This window comes from Drosophila arizonae, chromosome 4, assembly GCF_054131065.1.
Source record: "Drosophila arizonae isolate 15081-1271.41 chromosome 4, UAZ_ARI_1.0, whole genome shotgun sequence".
NCBI lineage: Eukaryota > Metazoa > Arthropoda > Insecta > Diptera > Drosophilidae > Drosophila > Drosophila arizonae.
The window spans coordinates 2,420,171-2,440,339 of NC_142924.1; the positions used below are offsets into that span (position 1 = coordinate 2,420,171).

The 20,169-nt window shown below is 44.7% G+C and overlaps 5 protein-coding genes across 9 annotated transcripts in view; 2 read left to right on the top strand and 3 right to left on the bottom strand.

The window, feature by feature from the left end:
- The window catches only part of dsx-c73A (doublesex cognate 73A), a 37,178-nt gene extending 26,749 nt beyond the window's left edge, over positions 1 to 10,429 (top strand). The window contains exons 2-5 of the mRNA XM_018005711.2: positions 2,914 to 3,062; positions 4,127 to 4,205; positions 6,650 to 6,800; positions 7,500 to 10,429. Coding sequence (XP_017861200.1) covers positions 2,914 to 3,062; positions 4,127 to 4,205; positions 6,650 to 6,800; positions 7,500 to 8,203 — 1,083 coding nt within the window. The 3' untranslated portion in view covers positions 8,204 to 10,429. The remainder of the gene's footprint in view (positions 1 to 2,913; positions 3,063 to 4,126; positions 4,206 to 6,649; positions 6,801 to 7,499) is intronic.
- Positions 1 to 12,422, bottom strand: part of LOC108612731 (elongation factor-like GTPase 1) — an 89,837-nt gene extending 77,415 nt beyond the window's left edge. For 2 of the 3 annotated variants that reach the window (XR_016269842.1, XR_016269841.1), the window contains exons 1-4: positions 12,157 to 12,422; positions 10,055 to 12,093; positions 9,568 to 9,994; positions 9,380 to 9,493 (exon numbers count right to left, since the gene is read on the bottom strand). Coding sequence is in view for 1 of the 3 variants with exons in the window: in XM_018005705.2 (XP_017861194.2) it covers positions 9,380 to 9,493; positions 9,568 to 9,994; positions 10,055 to 12,093; positions 12,157 to 12,310 (2,734 nt within the window). In the remaining 2 variants the exon portion in view is untranslated. The remainder of the gene's footprint in view (positions 1 to 9,379; positions 9,494 to 9,567; positions 9,995 to 10,054; positions 12,094 to 12,156) is intronic. The other variant, XM_018005705.2, reaches the window with a different exon arrangement.
- A 297-nt stretch (positions 12,423 to 12,719) lies between these two features.
- Positions 12,720 to 14,723, bottom strand: TyrRS (Tyrosyl-tRNA synthetase). The gene is made up of 4 exons (XM_018005724.2): positions 13,999 to 14,723; positions 13,570 to 13,936; positions 13,184 to 13,510; positions 12,720 to 13,124 (listed from the first exon to the last, which is right to left on the bottom strand). The coding sequence occupies exons 1-4, from the start codon at positions 14,642 to 14,644 to the stop codon at positions 12,878 to 12,880; spliced, it is 1,587 nt and encodes a 528-aa protein (XP_017861213.1). The 5' UTR covers positions 14,645 to 14,723; the 3' UTR covers positions 12,720 to 12,877.
- Positions 14,724 to 14,928: 205 nt separating this feature from the next.
- On the top strand, positions 14,929 to 16,996 carry GluRS-m (putative glutamate--tRNA ligase, mitochondrial). Its single transcript, XM_018007139.2, has 4 exons — positions 14,929 to 15,498; positions 15,564 to 15,974; positions 16,037 to 16,423; positions 16,486 to 16,996. Exons 1-4 carry the CDS (start codon positions 15,161 to 15,163, stop codon positions 16,892 to 16,894), a joined length of 1,545 nt encoding a protein of 514 aa, XP_017862628.1. The 5' UTR covers positions 14,929 to 15,160; the 3' UTR covers positions 16,895 to 16,996.
- Serinc (serine incorporator TMS1) lies at positions 16,907 to 20,163 on the bottom strand. 3 transcript variants are annotated; one of them, XM_018007142.2, is made up of 7 exons: positions 20,003 to 20,163; positions 19,192 to 19,747; positions 18,665 to 18,774; positions 18,412 to 18,595; positions 18,137 to 18,346; positions 17,364 to 17,462; positions 16,907 to 17,299 (listed from the first exon to the last, which is right to left on the bottom strand). In XM_018007142.2, exons 1-7 carry the CDS (start codon positions 20,036 to 20,038, stop codon positions 17,121 to 17,123), a joined length of 1,374 nt encoding a protein of 457 aa, XP_017862631.1. In that variant the 5' UTR covers positions 20,039 to 20,163; the 3' UTR covers positions 16,907 to 17,120. The 3 variants fall into 3 exon arrangements, with proteins under 3 accessions (XP_017862631.1, XP_017862630.1, XP_017862629.1); XM_018007141.2 differs by having other exon boundaries at positions 17,364 to 17,474; XM_018007140.2 differs by having other exon boundaries at positions 17,364 to 17,483.
- Positions 20,164 to 20,169: the final 6 nt, after the last annotated feature.

Sequence of the window (20,169 nt, forward strand, 5' to 3'; positions counted from 1 at the left end):
AGTTGGACTTTTGTGTCAATCAAGCAGGATAAGAGTGTGGCGATAATCATCAATCAGCAATCAATGAATCATCAATCAGTTGCAATGAAAATATATATTCTTTACAACAAAAAAGTGGCACAGCTTGCAAAATCAAGATTTCTAGCTGAAAATCTTCAAACTGTCAGCTAAACATCAATCAGTCAATCAATTAATCGGCATATATATAACAATTTGAATGATAAGTCAGTTTTCCAAGCCGCCAGACTTTAAGCCTTTCGTTAATCCTTAATTCGAAAAGGAATGCCAATCAACTTTTGCTTTAGGATGCTCAGAGAATTAAGCTGGCAGCTATAAACTTAGTTTGATGTTCACTCTTTAATCAGTCAATAATTTATCAATTGTCGAACGCGAAAGGATTCCCAATAGTAAAACCAACCCAACTGAGTCTCCAAATTTTCAGCTGCAGGGCAAACATCAAATAGTCAATCGACCATTTAGAGTACACTCAAATATCTGTATTTGTATATATTGTAAGAGAAAAGAAAGAATCTCTGCTAATTCACTTTTTAGGCTATCGAAACTGTCAACTTAATATGTATATTAAACACCTATCAATCAAACAATCAATTAGCCAAGCTATTTATACACACGCAGATAAGTCTAAAAACTTCAGTCATTTTATTTTCATTCACTTCAACTTACTTTCTGCAACTTCTCGGAGTAAACTTTTTTTCCGGGAACTTCATTGAATAATTGTTCCACTTCTCCGTAGGAAGTGAATCTCTTTACTTTTCCCCATCGTTGCAAGGCCTTGCTACAATTATGGCACAATTTAGCTGGCATTCGCTTCAACATTCCTCAAGGCACTTAGCGCAAATTAATTATTGTATTTAGTTATTATTCATTTGCCGCAGCAAACAGAAAGGGAAAACAAAGGGCAGCAAAAGCGTGAAAATGATTCGATGCAGAAATTGCTGAAATTGGGCTAAAACAATATGCGAAAGTAGTTCGGAAAAAGCATTTTGATAGCCAAACAAAAGTCATATGGCAATGAGAGTGCTCCCTTGTACCCTACATCACTCGGCGAGAATATATACATACTTATATATATATATATTTAGAAAGTTTTCAACATGGAAAAGTTGGCACAGGGAAATGGCTGGCATTTATGGAAAGGAAGTGACGGGGCTTCAACTCAAAGCTGAAGCTCTCAGCTCACAGCTCTCAGTTCTCAGCTCACAGTTCTCACTTCTCAGCTCTAACTTCTCACTTCTCACTTCTCAGCTCTCAGCTGTTAGTTCTGAGCACAAATTACCAAGTAAATACAAAGCCGAGGTGCGTTTAGTAGTTACCAAGGGCAGAGCATACCTTTCTGCCCCTCTGGCTTTTCTTACTGCATCAATTTCTTAATAACTTTTCTTTATTTTTTTTCTCGCTACTTCCGCTTGGCAGTTGCAGTGCCCGAGAAGAGCTTGGGGCGGCAGGGGGGAACATCGCCCCATGTTGCACTCAAGCAATTTGTGGCATTATGTGAGGGTCTCGTTTGCCATTAACCCGCTGTGGTGCAGCTATTTTATATGCAGAAGTGCCACACAGTCCGAGGCCGAGTGCGAGTCCGACTCCAGTTGAAGATTGGCATAGCATCTTGAGTTGCTTATTTTCTACTTCTTCTTTGCTTTTATTTAACCGTTTTCAATTTAAGCTTGGACCTTGTCTGCTGTTATTAAAAAACTGTTTGCGTCAATTTCACACACACACACACACACACACACTCAGAGAGACAAACAGACAAACACTAGCACACACACACTTGGTGTTGGCTCATGGCAAGTCAACGAGCCAAACAAGCTGCAGACCAAGCAAATATTTGCAGCTGACAAGCACAGTGAAACGTAGACAAGCCCACGCCTGAATCTCCAACTAATCGCATTGCAACTGCAGTTTAATTAGTAAGTCTTTTGGCCACAACAGATTATCTGTTTGTATACGAAAAAGTGACTGATATATGACTGACTGATTGACTGACTGACTGCCTACTTGATGGGTAGATTAGCACAGAATTCAAGCTCAGAAAAGTTGAGCTGAAATGAAAAACTTTCAGGAAAGTTTCGTAAATGAATGTTGTTAAAGTTTAACTGGATCTCAAATAGGTTTATATGCAGCTCGAATATTATGTTCAGTTTTTTTTTTTTTATTAAAACTAATAGTTTTCCTCTGCTTAAAACTTTCTGTTAACTAATAAATAAACAGGGCAAAATTGAAGTTCGGTAACACCCTGTGCTGCATTGCTGATGGTATCCGAAGCGTAAGCATAATAAACATTGCCGCTTGAACAAAAATGACGAGTCGCACGCTCAAATCCAGCGGCAAACATATTTAGTTTACATATCATGCTGTTAACATGCTGTTAAAATGTAAGAATTCTATAAATATGCCCAGACACCCTGTGCTGAGTTACTGCTGTAAAACAAAGAGAGACTTAACACCTAAGCATCGCCGATCAAACAGCAAGTCGCTGGTTCGAGTCCAGCTGCTGTTAACATATTTAGTATTTTTTTTTTTTTCTAAATACAAATTCATCATTTTGCTTTACCATGCTGTTAATTACAACTGTGCGCATTTAACACTGTGCGCACTGTGCGCGAGGGCCCAGGTTCAAATCCCAATGAAGTTATAATATGTATGTAAGTGCATAAAATTTTTTTGTTCCTAAATTCAGCTGTAAAAGCTTTTTTTATTTATTTTTTTTTTTTTTATTAAAAAAATACAGCTCTTGTTAAGCATTAGGCAAACAGTAAAAGAAAACAAATTAAACGGAATCGTTCAAACAATTTTCCCAGCTTTTTATGCCCTTTAGCCAATATATTGGTATTTATATAGCTGCCCAGCTCGACGCCTTTTCATTTATTTCCTTTCTAACTCTATTTGCAGAAGACAGCGACAGCGAAGCCCACCAAATATCATTATTATCCACACAATCAACACATCTATCTGCTGCCCGAATGCGCCATCCAGCAGGTCTGCAATGCGGTCTATGTCCGTCTCAACTATACCCAGCCGCTCTGCGCCTGTCCATCAAGGTGAGCGAAAAACTAAAAAAAAAACAAGTAAGAAAGCTCCAGTCGAGACTGCTCGACTAGGAGATACCCTGAACCCTCCAAGCTGATATTCTAATCATTCTGCACTTCTTTTATGCACACATACATACACATGCATCCACACGCACGCATAAGCCTGCGCTCTGCTAACTGCGCAGTATGCAGCGACTGCGCTTGGGCTGCGCTGCAGTGTGGGCAATATTATGAGAATTTATTTATTGAATAACTTCTTTTGTAGACATAAGATCTTAATGAAACTTTTAGAGCGTAATCATATGGTGAATATGTGTGTACATTCCAAAGCCCAAGTCTCTAGTACTTGAAATGCGTTTTTTACAAATTGGGGGAGAAGGGGGCGTGGTATCCAAAATCTGTAAATTACAATATCTTTGTATCAATTAACTTTATATACAACGCAAATTTGAAGACTCTAGGTCTAAAACTGTTCAAATTAGGCTAAAAAAACAAAATCAATTTTTCGATTACTCTCGATAAAAAAGTTATCGGACGATTTATCGAAAAAATAAAGCAAACTCGTACCGCGTATGGTACTCACGAGTATGCATGCCAAATTTCAGCTCTCTAGCTCTTATAACTTCTGAGATCGACGCACTCATACGGACGGACGGACGGACGGACGGACGGACGGACGGACGGACAGACGGACAGGGCTATATCGACTCAGCTCGTCGCGCTGATCAAGAATATATATACTTTGTGGGGTCTGTCACGCCTCCTTCTGGCCGTTACATACTTTTTCACAAAACCATTATACCCTGATTTCCCATTTTCAATGGGTTCAGGGTATAAAAACTAAAAAAGAAATGAAGCCCAGCCCAACCCATGGCTAACCAACCGTAATGCCCCCAAGCTAGCTCAGCTGGTCGTCCCAGGTTGCGCCCAACTGCGAATCGTCCAACCAACTGTGAGGGAGGAAGCGGGGGCGCTCGAGTTGGTATTGGGAAGTTGGGGAATCGCTAGACAGACAGCTGCTAAACACTAAGCTCAATCTGTCTTTTTTCTTTCTTTTTTTTTTCTCTCCTTAGATATCGTGATCCCTGCTCGGCCAGCCTCAACGAAGATGATCAGCACACCACCAAATTGGTCGGTGATAATAAGAAGAAGGTAAGTTCTGCCATCTAAGCAGTGGGGGAGCGTGCTAAGCAAGCCAAATACACTGAGCGAAAACACATTCAATTAACTTGAAATCAATTGAAATTGAAATTTACTTAAAGACTGTCGAAGTAATTTGAGTTGTCTAAAAGAAATTTCAATAGAAATCTGAAATCGAGCAAAAAGGAAATCAGAAACTCATTGTGCAAATTCAGATTCCCATCCCTAGCAATTTGGTAAATCGGATTCATTTTCTTAATGATCTCAGCTCTGGTTTATCTCCCGATCAAAGTACGTAGCTAATTTTTATGGCTTTTTAAGTTCTCAGAGTCAGAGTTGATTTATCCGTTTGCCCTTTCTGAATGGGCCAACTCTGGCATAATTACTAGGCTCTCATATCGTCGCGATCAGCGATTATTTTGCTCAGTGCATGGCAATTCGTATAAGTAATTGGTATCAATGATAGATCATGTGGCTGGGCACGACTGGAACTGCTTTTATAGATTCTTGTTTCAAGATTTCCTGGAAGGATCTGCCATTGGGCTAACAAGTTCCCAGTTTCCCACAACCACCAGCCACCCGCTGTGAGTGTGTGTGCGTGTGGTGCAATTAGTGGTGCAGCGGTGCATAATTGAGTTATAAATGCTGCGAGCTGCCACAATAAATTTGCCATAAACGTAATAATAATAAAAAGTTTTTAATAGTTTAATGAGCGGGATCGTCAATGTGGACTGCGGCTAATTGTGTGCGGCCGAGTACCGTTAAATGCCACACTTGCTGTGCTGCATGTCTTGCCGGAACTGTACCACTAGCAAAATTATGAAAATGCGTTTAAAAAGCTGACAACGGACTGCGGACGGCGGACAACGGACTGCGAGTAGGCAGAAGCTTAGCTAGAAAAACTGGCACAACTCGCAGCCAGTTACTGGCAGGCCACATTAACCTGAATGGCAGCCAATTGGCAGCCAATGGAGCGGGCGAAAGGAAATGCCAGCCAGCCAGCCAGCCAGCCAGCCAGCAGCATGCAAAGAGCGCCGCAAGTCAATCAAATTATTGACAGCAAACAGCAACAGCTAGTAAGAGTGATCTAGTAAGCAAAGATTGACTCAAAGATACTCTATATAAAAGAACTAGAAACCAGATTGGTATGCGGTCTGAGTGTAGATCTATGGAGCAGTTATCAAGAAGAACTCTAGACTATTATCTAGCTAGGCATTACAGAAAATCATATAGCAAATTTGTTAGCTCTAGCTGCCATAGTTCTCGAGCTATGCTCAATAAGCCAAGCCCTAATATTAATATAGAAAAAATTGGAGATGTATAAGAATACATATATAGAATATCAACCCTATGTTATCTTACCATCTTAAGTAGTAATATTGAAAACAAAAATAATTTAAAAAATTTGATCAAAACTAATATTACCAGAACTTACATTCTATATATAATTACTCTAGTTCGTATAGTTCACGAGCTATGCTAAAATTGTGGCCTGGACTCGTTTGGGCTTACAGGAGTTAGGAGTTAGTTGAAAAAGTGAAATATATCTTATCTAATTATACTTTATAAGCAAATCTTATATTCCAAATGTTATCATCTCTTCCTCTAATTCTTGAGTCATGACAATATTTAAATATTAAGGAATCTGAAGTAGTTCTGGAGGCATAGCAAAGATGTTTTAGATTAGATCTGGTCCTCATACTAGACGATCAAGAAATGAAGCATTCTCATTTCAATCTATGGCGTAAGCTTAAGATAAGACCAATATACCCATTACTCCAACATCTTGTATTGAGTATCATTCGAGCCACAACAATAACAACAACAGCAGTAGTAGCCCAATTGTAACACGGAAAATCTGTTAAAAGGACAATCAATTGAATGGGAGCTCAAGCATTGCATGAGATCAACTGCCAAAGCAATTGGCTTTAGCGATTTTGGACAAGCTTTATGGCTAATGTGGCACACAGGCAACCGATGGGCCGTACACCCAGCCGTCCCAGCCCCGCCACAGACAACGCCCTGGGCTCAACAGTGGCTGCTTGGGATGGATTACACAGCTAGAGATACAGTTTTGCACTTTGCCAGTCAGGCAGCCTGGCAGCCTTTCAGCTAGGCAGCCAGTCAGCCTTTGGGTTGCATGTTAACTTTCAATTTGAGCCACGATCAGTGAATATCAATAGGGAGCGGTTCGGGCGGGCTGCACTGCAACTTTCTTCGGCTAGCCCTGTGGGCCAGCCAATCTAAAACAGACGCCGCCAAGTGAATGTCTAATTGCAGCACTCATGCGCTCGACTCCTTTTAGCCAGCCATTAGCCATGTCTAGACGGCCTGAAAACGGTATTCATTACACTAATCAAAACTCTTCCTCTCGCTCTCTTCCTTTCTCTCTCTCTCTCTCTCTCTCCCACACTTCCTGTCCCTCTCACTCTCCCTCTCCCACTCTCGCTCAACAGGCAATTACGCTGGCCAAAACGTGCGAGGCAACAACTGAGATGCGCGAATGCCGTTCACCCAAGGATTGGTCCCTGTTGGCGCTGCAAAACACACGCACTGGCAAATCGCACTATCTTGTCATATGCCGCTGCCCCGATCACTTCAAAATGGGTGAGTAACAACAGCAACAAGCAGACGACGCCTTGAGAACCTTGCGTCTGGTACAAGCAATTAAGAGTCTAGTCTAGAGCTAATCGAGAAGCCTAATGCCAAAGAGACTTAGTTCTCACAAAGTTTCCTTCCTAAGGTTTACATCTTTAGTTAATTAAGGGTTTTCTCCCCAAGAATTACATCAATGGATAACTAAGGCTTTCCTTTCCAAGTCTTACTTCCGTATATAACTACGGTTTCAATTCCTAAGGGTTACATTCGTAGCTCACTAAGATTGTCCTTTCTAAGAATTACATCATTGGTTTACTAAGGTTTTACTTACATACCTACTTACAAGTAACTAAGGTGTCCATCCTTTCTCAGTGCTACATCTTTAAGTAGAACATAATAACGCTACAGCCTAGGTATTGCATAACTAAGAACGAGCTTCTGTTTCTTCCCAAGTATTACATCCAAGCTACGACTAAAATATTTCCTAAGGGTTTCAACCTTAGTTAGAAGTAGGTAAGGATTACATCCTTCCCAATTGTAACATGCCTATTTAGCACTATCTGAGGCTTCCATTCTTCACAAATCTCATATCGCCAGCTAGAACTCTATACAAATTCACTTTAATCCTTAAGCAACATCATCCCACATCTTATCAAATCCTTTCACCACAACCTTTGCTAACAAATCCCCTTCCACCACACTTCACAGAGGGACCCATGGCTCATGATCAGCCCACCTATGCGAGCGTGCCCGGAATACGTGTATTTGGCATGATGTGCGTCAAGCCGGGCTACTCGGTGCGCAAGCCCAGTGTACAGCCGCCCAAGCGCTACCAGCTGCAGAAGCCCTTTTATCGTCCAGGCGGCAGCAGCAGCAACAATGGCGGCAACATAATGGGCGGACAGAAGGACAGCTACGGCAGACCCATTTACGGCGGTCTATCTGGCGGACAGGTGGGCAGCTCGGCCATCAGCGCCAACTATCAGCCACAGGATCAGACCTTCCAAAATGGCGGCGGCAGCTCTTATCAGTATCTGAATCGACCTGAGAGCACACAGCATACGCACAGCAGTGCGGCTAACTTCCGACCCGATCAATTTTCACTCAACGGTTTCCCGGGCAGCAATTACGGACGCAACAATGAGCGACGCGGCGAGGCGCCGCCCATCGAAGCAGCTGCCGAGGAACGCGATCAAATGCCCAGCGGCAGCAGCAGCACACAGTCGAGCGACGAGGCAGAGGGACGGACTACGCTCCAGGCGGAGCAGAGCGATGCAACTACGGCGGAGTTGACGACACAGCCGGAGCCGACGAGCCGTGTCAAGCGATCGCTCGATGCGCTGGATGACTACGAGCCCGAGTTCCCCTGGGATCGTGTGCTCGAGTTTCAACAGAGCATTGTCTGGGACTAAAGGCAAAACCTAAGCTGAAGCTTAAGTAGAAAAACAATTTTCAATTGGAATTTTTCCGGAATACTCTGCAACCTACTGTGACTGAAGCTAAACGAGGATCGCGATCAACTTGATTGTGCCCAGAGATAGATAGTGAGCGGAAGAGCGAGAGAGATGGGTTCAACGACTACATGACAGAGAGGCGGTTTTACGTAACGTAACGCGTAACGTAACGTAACGTATTTACAATTAGACGCTAAGCATTTAACTTTAAGCATTTGAAATGGCATTTTTCGATCTTAAGCTGATCGCCTAACAAACCTTCCTTAACTTATAACAAATACTCGTATTTTGTATTTATTTAAATGAGAAACAAAAAACAATTACGAATTAATTAAACAATTATGCGCCCACGCCCACGCCCGAACTAATTGTTTAATTAATTTGTTTTGCATATCGAAAACCCAAAATATGGCATCAATTCCATTTTTTAAATGAAATATTTAACATATTTAAACATATCTTAATTAAACAGTGAAGCAAATCATTTAAATTATAAACATAACAAAAAAAGAAAATACTTATAAATTTAGTTGCCTATTTATGTTAGATCTAAGCTGCATTTACTAGTAGTTAAATTAAAACAAAAAGAAACTATCAATGTAAACGATTTTAATGAATTTTTGCTCTGCTGTGCATACGAAATGCATATGTAATAAATTATTTATACATTTTAGTTAAATAAATCAAACAAATTGCATTTATTTGTGGAATGAAAGAATCCATGGGCATAATACAATCTGGTAATGTAATTAACTGTTACTATTGCCAATAACAGAGAAAGTAAATCAACTTTGGCAAAATTACCCAATTCTGTAGACAAGTTAATTGTAAATGAATGAATGGCTAGCTGCCGTAAGGAAATGTTATTAGCACATTTAATATATGCAATGACAACAGAACAATGTTAATAACATCTATTGCAATCGAATAGCAAAAGAGCTTTCATTAAAAGCGCTCAAGTTATTTAACATAACTTTTCAATGTAAAACTACGATTGAGTGCATTTTAACAGTGATGGGAGACGGCCTAGTTTATGTTATTTAACATAACATTTCAATGTGAAAAATTTAAGTATGTTAATTTCAATTAAAATTTTTCAACTTTTAAATTATATACATAAAGCATATGACTCACCCAACATTTCAGCATCCACCACAATATTACAACTGTACATGGGCGTGACCAGACGCTGCGGTTGATTCTGAAAAGCCTGCCGACAAACTTCCTTCGCAGCCGTCAACACTTGACCTGTTAAGATTTAACATAATTATGGTAATCGAAGCTCATATATATGTAGATGGTATATGAATGGGTAGACTCACCCGAGAAGGGTCCAAAGCCGCGTGCATTTAAATCCTCACCCTCGGACTGAACGGACCACTCGAGCACCGCAAAGCAAACGCCTTGCATGGGCTCCTCACAGAGCGGACCTGCGCCCGTTGTCAATTGGAAGCCATTCACCAAGGAGCTATTGAAATCTCGGCGTGGATCGGTCAAGTCTGTATCGCTTTTGGATTGTGTGCACCAGAAGTCGGGCTGCTCGTAATCGCTAAGATTGAGTAGAATATTTGTGCCACAATTGCGTGGACCCAGCGCCCAGATGCGCTGCACCAGCTCCGCGGGCGAGAGGGAACTGAGTCCATGTAGCTGTAGCTCCGAGAAGGCAGTGACCAGTTGACTCCTAATGGAGGCCAAGAGCGCTGAGAACTTCTCCGAGAGCAAAGCATTACGTGGCGCAGCAGCCAGCTCCTAGAAAGACAAACAAGATTAGAGCTTAATTGAATTTGGATTAGGAACTGCCGACTTCACCTTGAAGACATTGCCATGCTGCTCCAGCAGCTGGACAACGGCGGCAGGCAGAGGCAGAGCTATAACCCTGAGCGTGCCCAGCTTGTTCAGAGTCTGCTGCGTGGCTATCTTCTTGCTGATGTCCTTGTCGTCGGCTGTCTTGACTATGGCCTCGTTGACCATGTCCACAGTTGCGTCGGGCACAATAGTTTCCCTGAACGAAACAATGGGCTTGGACACATTGACCTTGATCTTGGCATAGCTCTGCTCCAGGTCGTGCACACACTTCTCCACGTGCACCTCACCCAGGGTCGTTATCACGTGCTCTCCCGTTGGCGCCACTGAGACCTGGACGCAGGCATCCGCTTGGTTGAGCAGCTTCAGTCCCTTCACCAGCTTCGGCATGTCCTGCGGTTGCACTGGCTCAATGGCGACACGCAGTATAGGCGTAGCCATAATGCTCAGCTCGCTGAACGAGGTGCAGTCCAGCGTGCTGCTCAGTGTGGCTGTCTTCACTATGTGCGACTCCAGGCCACCAATGCCAACGATGTTGCCCGCCGGCACCTCCTCCAGCAGCTGCAGCTCGCCGCCCATGAACATGTACAGATCTCCGACCGTCACCTGAGTGGCATAGGGCGCCTGGTCGAGCACTCGATGCGTTGGCTGCCTGGGATCGTGCTTGGGCGTTAGATTATACAGCTGCATGCCGCGTCGCAGCGTGCCGCTAAAGACTCGCGCAAATGCTATAAACTCAAAGGCCTTGCGCTCCGGCTCCGGCTCCGGTTCCGCCTCTGCTGCTGCTGTTGTTGCCTCTGCCTCTGCCGCAGCTGGCTGTGTGTTCAACTGCTCCACGCCCGCCGTGAGCTGCTCCAGTTGTGCTTGCTCGCTCAGCTGCTTGCGCTCCTCGATGCGCCGACGCACTTCATCGCGACGCTGCTGCAGCTCCTGATCGGTCAGACGCTTGGGCCGATTCTGTGGCAGCTGCTCCACCGCCACGGGCACCATTTTGGACACAAATGCGATGACATTCTCGCTCTGTGCATTGCAGCTCCTGAAGCTCTCCTTGAGTGCCAGCGTTTCAGCGGGCAGCGAGCTGAGCTCAACATTGGCTGGATAGAGCAGGCGCTGTGCCCGCTCCTCGCTGATGCAGTGTGGCGGTGGCACGTGGCGCACCACCATTTGGAGCACGCTGCGATCAATGGGCAGCCACTGGCCCAGCACAGTTTTGATCTGCAGCTTGGCATCGGTCAGGCGCAGATCCCGCGCGGCCAGCTTCAGGCCCAGTTTCTCAGCTATCAGCGGCAGCTTCTCCTTGTCCTTGCGCACCGCTATGATGTCGTACAGACTCCAGATGTTCTCCAGCACAAACTGCACGAACATGGGCTTCTTGGCCTTCTCCTGGGCACCGGCCATTACACATTTCTTTTTGCTATTGTAGTAGAAGTCACCCCAGAGCTTTTGCTCTAGCTCGGCACGTGGAATCTCCAATCGCTTGGCATAGGTGACTGCAAAATCGGATACAGCAAAGGCCCAGCCATCGTAGGCAGAGCAGAAGACCACATTGCCGGCAGCTGGCGAGAAATACAGATCGGAATCATCCACATTCTCCAGCGCCGATTCATAGTTATCCTTATCCGTCAAATCTTCCTTGGCCAGCACATCGGAGGCGAAGATGCTGCCCAGCACAGCATTCACCTGCTCTAGCACCTGAGTCAAATGAAAATACGCGTCCAGCGGCGTCATTTGCTTCTCCATGATTAAACGATCCAACTTATTGAGCAGCAAAACTGGCTTCAGCTGCTCCTCGTAGATTTGTTTGAGACAGGCGCGTGTTTGCGGCCCGACGCCCTCAACCACATCCACAACGACTATTGCGCCGTCGCACAGACGTACAGCCGTGGAGACCTCACTGGAGAAGTCCACATGACCTGGCGAATCTATCAGATTTATCAGAAAGTCCTTGTTGCTGTTGTCTTGATAATATAACGAAATGCTGCTGCTCTTCATCGTAATGCCGCGCTCCTGCTCATCCTGACGGCTGTCCATATAACGCAATTTGCCTGCAATACAAAATTTCACATGAAATGGAAACACAATGAGCAACAAACACAACAACAACAAACCGGCCATGCGTTGTGAAATGATGCCATTGCTTGCCACGAGGGAATCCGCCAGCGTTGTCTTGCCATGATCCACGTGCGCCAATATACATATATTTCGCACCTGTTGCTGTTGTTTCTGCAGCAGCACAAGCTCATTGATGTCCACCACGGGCATATTTTCGTCTAAATAAAATTTACCTGTTGCCGAACTAAGTTTTTAAAACAACTACGCTGCAATATCGATAACACCGATAGGCAAAACGAGTAGATTGGCACGGCTGTAAAAGCTCTAACAGCTGTTTAGCCAATCAGCATCGTGAGGCGCCTCAAAAATACTCAAATTGAAATTCAAATATTAATTTAATAAACAAAATAAATTATTACAAACAATATTATGAAAGGGTTTTATTGGTAGCTTTATCTCACAATGCTATATTACTTGTTTATTCATCATTAAATAGCTTTATGTTGTAAAATACTTCAACAATTTCTTTTGTTATCGATGCCACGATTGAGTACGTTTGCCGTTGAGTAAATTTTATCAGCTGCTCTTGCATTGCCGCCAAATAACAAGTTTGAAAGTATATTTTCTTGGCCAAAATTGTATTTAAGCATCATATATTTTTTAAAACTCAATAAAAGCAAATTTGAAAAATGCATTTCGATAGTGTTCATGTGTAAATTGTCGGCTTAGCTAAGTGTTTAACAGTATTACACGGCTCAGGTAAGCTGGGTGATTGGTTTACTTAATGGAGCAATTGGCCAATTTGCTGGTCAATTGCTCACCCTCGGTTGTAAGCAGGAAATTGTCCTTCCAAACAGCAACGCCTTCGGCATTCGTTTTGAAGTCGACAGAGAGTTTCTCCCAAACCTTTTTCTTGGGATTCAACTGCTCATCGGGTGTGCCGCTGTAACCCTCAAAGGAGAGTCGACTGCCAGGCTTAGCTGCTGCTGGCAACACAATGGGCTCCACAACTGTGTGATCGGCGCTGTAATCAAAAGTTGGAGTTTAGAAGGGCGTACTACTCAGCTGTTCAGCTAAGCTTACTTGGAGGTGCAGAGCACCATGCCCTCGGACAAAATGCCGCGCATTTTGGAAGGCTTCAGATTGCAGAGGACTGCAACCAGTCGCTGATCCAGTTCCTCCACAGTCACAAACTTGACCAGGCCGCTAATAATGGTGCGTGGCTGCGCCTCTGCCAGATCTATTTTGAGTACATAGAGTGTGTCTGCATCTGGATGCAGAGCCACCTCGATGACTTTGCCTACTCGAATGTCCAAACGATGTGGGCCATCCTCCTCAGAGCCTGCAGCGGCGGGCGCAGCATTACCTTTCACCTTGGCGGGTGGCGGATAGGCAGCAGCTGTTAGTTTTCTACAAAGAGCAAATACAATATAAAACTATATCCGAATAATGTCTACAGAGTCACTCACTTCAGCTCGGGCTCCTCAAAGGTCTTGCGTATGGGATCCAGTAATCGATTTATATACTTCTCCACGGAGGCCTTCAGATCGCCCGGATGCAGCTTATTGTCTGCATAGTATTGCTCCAGCTCCGAATACTGGTAGAAGGTAATATCGCCGCCATTGTCCGCAGCTCGATTGATCTCAAAGCCTTCGCCTTCCTTGAAGAGCGAGAAGAGTACGTGCTTGACAAAGGAGAGCAGTCCATTGTCTGCAATGTTGCCCGGCTCGCAGAAGGCCTTCTTCAACTTCTTCTTCACATTAGCCGGCGAGTCGAGGAGATCTATCTTCGAGTCCTCCTCGGAGGAAGACATCTTGCCACCAGCCAGGCCAGGCACTGCCAAGCAGAATTGAATAAGTTAAGAAATTCTCTACTGGTGAATCATCCTCCTGACTCACCCATGGGATTCATAAAGTGTATACGCTTCTCGTAGCCAAGTTGTGGCAAATACTTCTCGGAGAATGTGAATATCTTGCGCTGATCCACACCACCGAATTGTGCATCCACTTTTAAGTACTCCTCATCCAAGCCTTGCAGACCGGGATACAACAAGCAGGAGAGTAGTGGGAATTCCACCTGTTTGACTACCTCAGCGCCGGCTTTCTTAGCATCGTGAATGGTGACCAGAGAGCTTAGCTTGTACACATCCAGCGTGTACTCCTTGGACAGCTGGTAGTCGCTGCCCTTTACAAACTTCAGCTTATCCAATGGAACGTCAATGGAACGCAACATCGCCTTGATCACCTGCTCGTAGTATTTGGTGCGCAGCTCAAGCAGCGGCCATGGCGCCTTCATGTTGTCCAAATAGGCGTGCAGATCGGCAAACAGTATTGTCACCTCACAACCGGCTTTCAAGAAATCCGCAATCTTGGACATGGGCACAAAATAGGCGACATGTGGCTTTCCCGTCGTCGCAGTGCCCCAGTAGATCTTCAAATCCCGCTCCTGCAGTATTTTTGTTAGCTTGTCATCGCCGAGCGTCTCTTGCAGGTTGCGCGTAATGAGCTTTTTCTTCTCATCCGCACTTAGTGTTGTTCCAACCATTTTAAACTAATTTATTAGCGTTTTGCTGCACACTTTGCGAAATAGCTGCGGAAAAGAAGAAGATAAATGCATGCGTGGTCAGTGCTTGCGATGTGGCAACGCTGTCAGCTGTCCAAGTAGGCAGCTCATATTCAGTGCTGCGAGCTTAGCCTTTTTCAAGCTAGATCCATTGGAAATGAGTATTGGTGGCATATGTGTGTGTATCTGTTCGTGTGGCTGTGTGTATATCTGACTCTCTGAGTCTCGCTTTCTGTCTCTCAGACTGCAACGATCACTACCTGGTGCCGCTCTCAACATTTGAGTGCAACTTAGTGTGAGAGTGAAAGTCTTCCTATATAAAGGGAAGCAGCTGCAGCATTTCTTCAGTCGCCCAGGCCTGGTGGGGGTCAGTCGTGAACTCACGACACGCTGTCATCTCTTATTCTGCACAAACATCTGGCAGCTCGATCAGCTGATGAGCCGCTTTAAATATAAACAAACACTTGCATTTTTTGCTTTAGTTTATTTTAACTAAAAATGTTTAGTTTACGAAGAGTAATGACTCTTAGGCAGTGCTTCCGCTCCACACACAGACTCTGTCACAGCGAGGTGCGCGTACGCTTTGCTCCAAGCCCCACGGGTTACCTACATTTAGGTGGCCTACGAACTGCACTATATAATTATTTATTTGCTCGGCATTCCGGCGGCAAATTCCTGCTCCGCATCGAGGATACAGATCAAACACGGCTGGTGCCTGGCGCCACGGAGCGGCTGATTGAAGATCTGCTGTGGGCAGGCATTGAAATAGACGAGGGACCGGGATTCGGAGGAGCACATGGACCTTACATTCAAAGCCAGCGCAGGGAGCTGTACAGGTTAAAGGCTATATCAATATATGTATATCATATCCATCAATTAACAGCTTCATTTATGTTTCTAGCCAAGCTGTGGAGCGCCTACTAGAGAATGGCAGCGCCTATCGCTGCTTTTGCACGGAACGTCGCTTGGATTTGTTACGTAAGGATGCGCTGCGGACCCGTCAGGTGCCGCGTTACGACAACAAGTGCCGCCACCTAACGCCGGAGCAGCTGCAGCAACATCTGGACAAAGGAACTCCCTACTGCATACGCTTTAAGCTGACGTCGCACGAGGAGCCGCTCCAGGATCTCATCTATGGCAGCGTCCAGCACAATGTGAGCGAAACGGAAGGGGATCCTGTTATCATGAAGAGCGATTTGTATCCCACGTACCATTTGGCCAATGTGGTGGATGATCACCTGATGGGCATAACGCATGTGTTGCGCGGCGTGGAATGGCAAATCTCAACGACGAAGCATTTACTGCTCTACAAGTAAGAGTCCAACTCCTTAGAGCTCCCTATTTCTAATCAAGCTCCCTTCTACTACTCCTTAGAGCCTTCGACTGGCAGCCACCTCAGTTTGGTCATCTGCCGCTGCTGGTCAACGCGGATGGCAGCAAGCTAAGCAAGCGCCAAGGCGACATCGGCATCAAGCAGTTCAGGGATCGCGGCTACTTTCCCACTGCGTTGCTTAACTACATCATCTCCGCCGGCGGCGGCTTTGAGCATCGAAGCCACAGCAAGCCTCAGCTCTACTCCATGCAGAGTCTCGCAGAGCAATTCGTTTTGGAGCGCGTCAATGCCCATCCCAGTCGCCTGAATGCCGAGCTGCTCAATGACTACAATCAACTGGAGCTGAAGGCACGTCTAGCTGATCCGCTCAAGCGGCAACAGCTAGTGGCACATGTGCAGCAGCTCATCCAAGAAGCTTATCCAGATCAGTGAGTTCTCTATGCAATGCCAGTCAAATATTCCTTATTCAATTCTCTCCACATCCACACAGCTCCCACTTGGATCTAGCTGAAGCCCATATTGAGGCGGTGCTCCATTGGTCAGCGCAGCGTTTGAATCTGCTGCAGGATTTAACCAGCAGCAAGCTGAGTTTCTTGTGGGTCAAGCCAGCTCAAGTTGTGCTCAAGGAACTGAGTCCGGCACAATGGCAACAGCTGCTGCGGCAACTGCAAGCCGAGTCCAACTTTCGCAAGGACCAGCTGAATGAGATCCTCAAAAGCTTTGCCAAAGCTGCGTCCATAAAATTCCCCGCGCTAATGAAAACTCTGCGCGGTGCCCTGAGCGGACTGCAGGAAGGGCCAGGCGTCGCGGAAATGATGGAGATACTGGGCAAGGATGTGGTCCTGCAGCGTCTGCAGGAGAGCCTGGATAAAGAGAAGCAGCTGCAGCTGCAGCAATAGACAACAAAGACATTTTGACTAGATAATTATAATTGTTATATTTGTGAAGATTAAGATTTAAGATAAAATGAGTAATCGTAGCATTTAAACCCATCTGCTTAAGCACCGCTCCGTTTTGCAATTTTGGCATTATCCGGACTTCCTTAATAGACCACGCCTACTTGATATTATTTATATATATAGTATAGTTAGGTATATATATATATGTATTTGGGGGCAATACTGTTTAGCTAAAGTCGCGATTGGAGAGCACAATGGGTGCGACAAGACTCCAGCCATAGGTAAAGACGCCTAGCCAGCTGGATATGATTTTGACCCACATGGAAGCCTCATTGCCGTTGATCAGCTCGATATCCGAATTGGGCTTATACCAATTGGTCAAGGTCATCATGACGTAGAGGGAAGCTGTGCAGAGATATGGCATATATATATATCAGATACTCTATCAATTTGTAATCCGTGAGCTTACCACAAACGAGGACAGTGTGGAATGCGGACCAGCTGTAGCTGACGGACTCCGTCTCGTTGTCCGTGTTGGCCTTCTCGCCAGCGGCTCCGGTCTCTGTGTCTGATAGAGCTTCTGTTAAAACTATATTAGTTATATGGGGTTGTCGGCATATGGTGCACAGTTTCGTAACCCAAAGGCCCAAAATCAACGTTGGTTAGTGGAGTGTTTGATATATATAGATATATATATATGTATATACAGCAAAATAAGAGTGGTTCAATAAAAATAATTGAAAATAGAGAAAAATGTGTTAGTTCAGTAGTTAGCCAACAATAAATGTGATATTGAAATGTGAATGAAGCTGTGGATTAGGATTAAGACTTATGGAGCTGTAGGACAGAGAGACTATGAAACTGTGCCATGTGCGAGACGGAAGAACAAAGGAAACACTTAAACGGCGGCCGTAGCCGAAGTTGCGAAACGCCCTTGCTGAGAGATATGCAGTGGATATGTGATTAGATTACAGATATTTTATATATGGAGTTGATAAGGCTTTGTCTGAATGTTGATTATAGAATGCTGTGGATCTTCTGACTGAAGTACATAGATGATATCGATCTTCTGTTACCAAGAGACAAGTTAACAAATGATTAACAAACCTCTTGCATGCAGATATGCAAACAGACAGACAAATCTGAGCAATTTCAGCTCTAAGTACACAGACTATATATAATTATACTATATTCCACACTGCAGTATCTTTCGCAAGGTCACACTGAGTTCTAATAACGTACCACGTTTCTCGCTGTTGTCATTGTTGATGTTGGAGACCTTGACGGCCGAGCTGAAGCAATTGTAGAGGATGCAGAGCAACCAAACCACTAAGCCAATAATATTAGTGGTATCGAAAGTGACCTTCGAGTTGTGGGGGGAAGGTGCAACGGTTGTGGTAATATTGGGCAATTCATCCATCAAGCCAAACATGCCCGGATTGCAGGCCTTCTCTGTAAGCAAAATGACAGCAATTAAAAACTTGAAAAGATAGGAGTGCTTCAATCAGTAGACCAACCCGGATTATTGGCCACAGCGGACCAGGTCAAGTAGACGGTGTACAAGGTAACCAATGAGCTCTGCAACAAACCCGAATGTGGCAAACGTTCCTGCACAGCCGGCAACACCGACAAAATGCTGATGACCAAGCAGAGTATTAGATTTATGGAGATGAAGAACTTGTTGATGCCGCAGCCAGTCGACTAGAAGAGAGAGAGAAAGAAAGGTTTATTTTAGTATATATAGTATATGTGATTAATTCATATACGCACTGTGGTAAAGTAGATATAAAGCAAAGTGATGCCAGTGAGGGAAGCAATATAACTGAGAAGAGTGACGCTTGCCAATGCATAATAATAGCCGCGATTGTTCTCTGCATTCTCTGTAAATAAAAAGATAAATTAGAGAGGAGAAAATGGATAAAGTGGAAGAGCATCAGCCCTGAGACCCTTGTTACGTGTCATTTATCTCTGCTCAATCAACTTTGAAAGTTACTCTCCATATGTTTAGTTAAATCTGTCATCAATCAGTCAACCAATCAAATCTGAGTACTGTCTACTTATCATCTGTCAATCAATCATGCTTAGATCTATGTGGATTAGGCGTCTTACTCATTCTCTTCCATATGCTTATCATCAATTAGCAATCAATCAAAGAGTTTGAATTATATTCCGTACCATTTACACCTCATCAATGACTGGCCACACCCATGCAACTAACTCAAACAACGCCCTAAACGTCTTCCATATGTTCACTCATCAATCCCTCAATCAAGCCTCAGTTCAGCCAGTTCGCTTACCGATCCAATTCTCAGCCACGCTATGGGCAAAGTCCACGATGATAACCAACTGGACGAGTATGAAGGCCAGTCCGCCAATCAAGCCCACCCACATCATGGCCGGTCCGAAGGATCCATCTGGTATGAAGATGGCCGCAATCGAGGCGCCAAAGCAAATCAAAAACTTCAAAGGCCAAAATTCGTTTTGGATGTGCGAACGCGGATCCCTGGAGCTCTTCACGCCCAACATAATGACGGCCATCAGAGTGAAGAAGCAGGCGAGACCGAAGCAGAGCCGATAGACAGCCATATAGCCCAGAGCATATTCACAGTCCAGTTGCAAAGATCCGCCCGATAAGGTGCCTATAGTCTTGGAGCTGATTGTCGAGGTGGAGTTGACGCAAAAGGGTAGCTTCTTCAGTGTGTCCTGCAGGCCAGGTGAGAGGGCAATGGCACCAAGAATTGTGCCTACGAGCAACATGAAGGCGTACATGAAACGGGATGAAGAGGAGTTCTTGCAGGTGGGGCAGGCAGAGCAGCACATGCTGGCAGCCGTGCCCGTGCAGCAGAGCGCACACTGGAAGAAGACACAAGAATCGAAAATTTAATTACATTCTAGGTACCACCAAAAATGCCAGCACTGAGCATCGATTTTGTCGCCATTAGCTATTTTTATCCAATTTGTGAGTACGGGCTTTTGCTGTCTCACTTTCCAGCTAGAATTCCGCAGCAGCTGTCAGCACTGACAATCGATTTTAATGCAGTTGTTTGGCATATGCGCAATTTGTTTTCACAAGCCAAGCAGATATCATATTTCTTGGCAAATACGCACCTGCGCCGCTGAACAAAGGCCCAATGCAGCGCCCATTGTTGAAAGCCCCAATTAGTTAGCGCAAATTACTTTTTTAATAAATTTAAGTCGAGAACAGTCGCACTGACGCGCTTTGTTTGTGAAAACTATGAACAAGTGCTGGAAAGTGTGTTGTGTGTGCTGTTAAC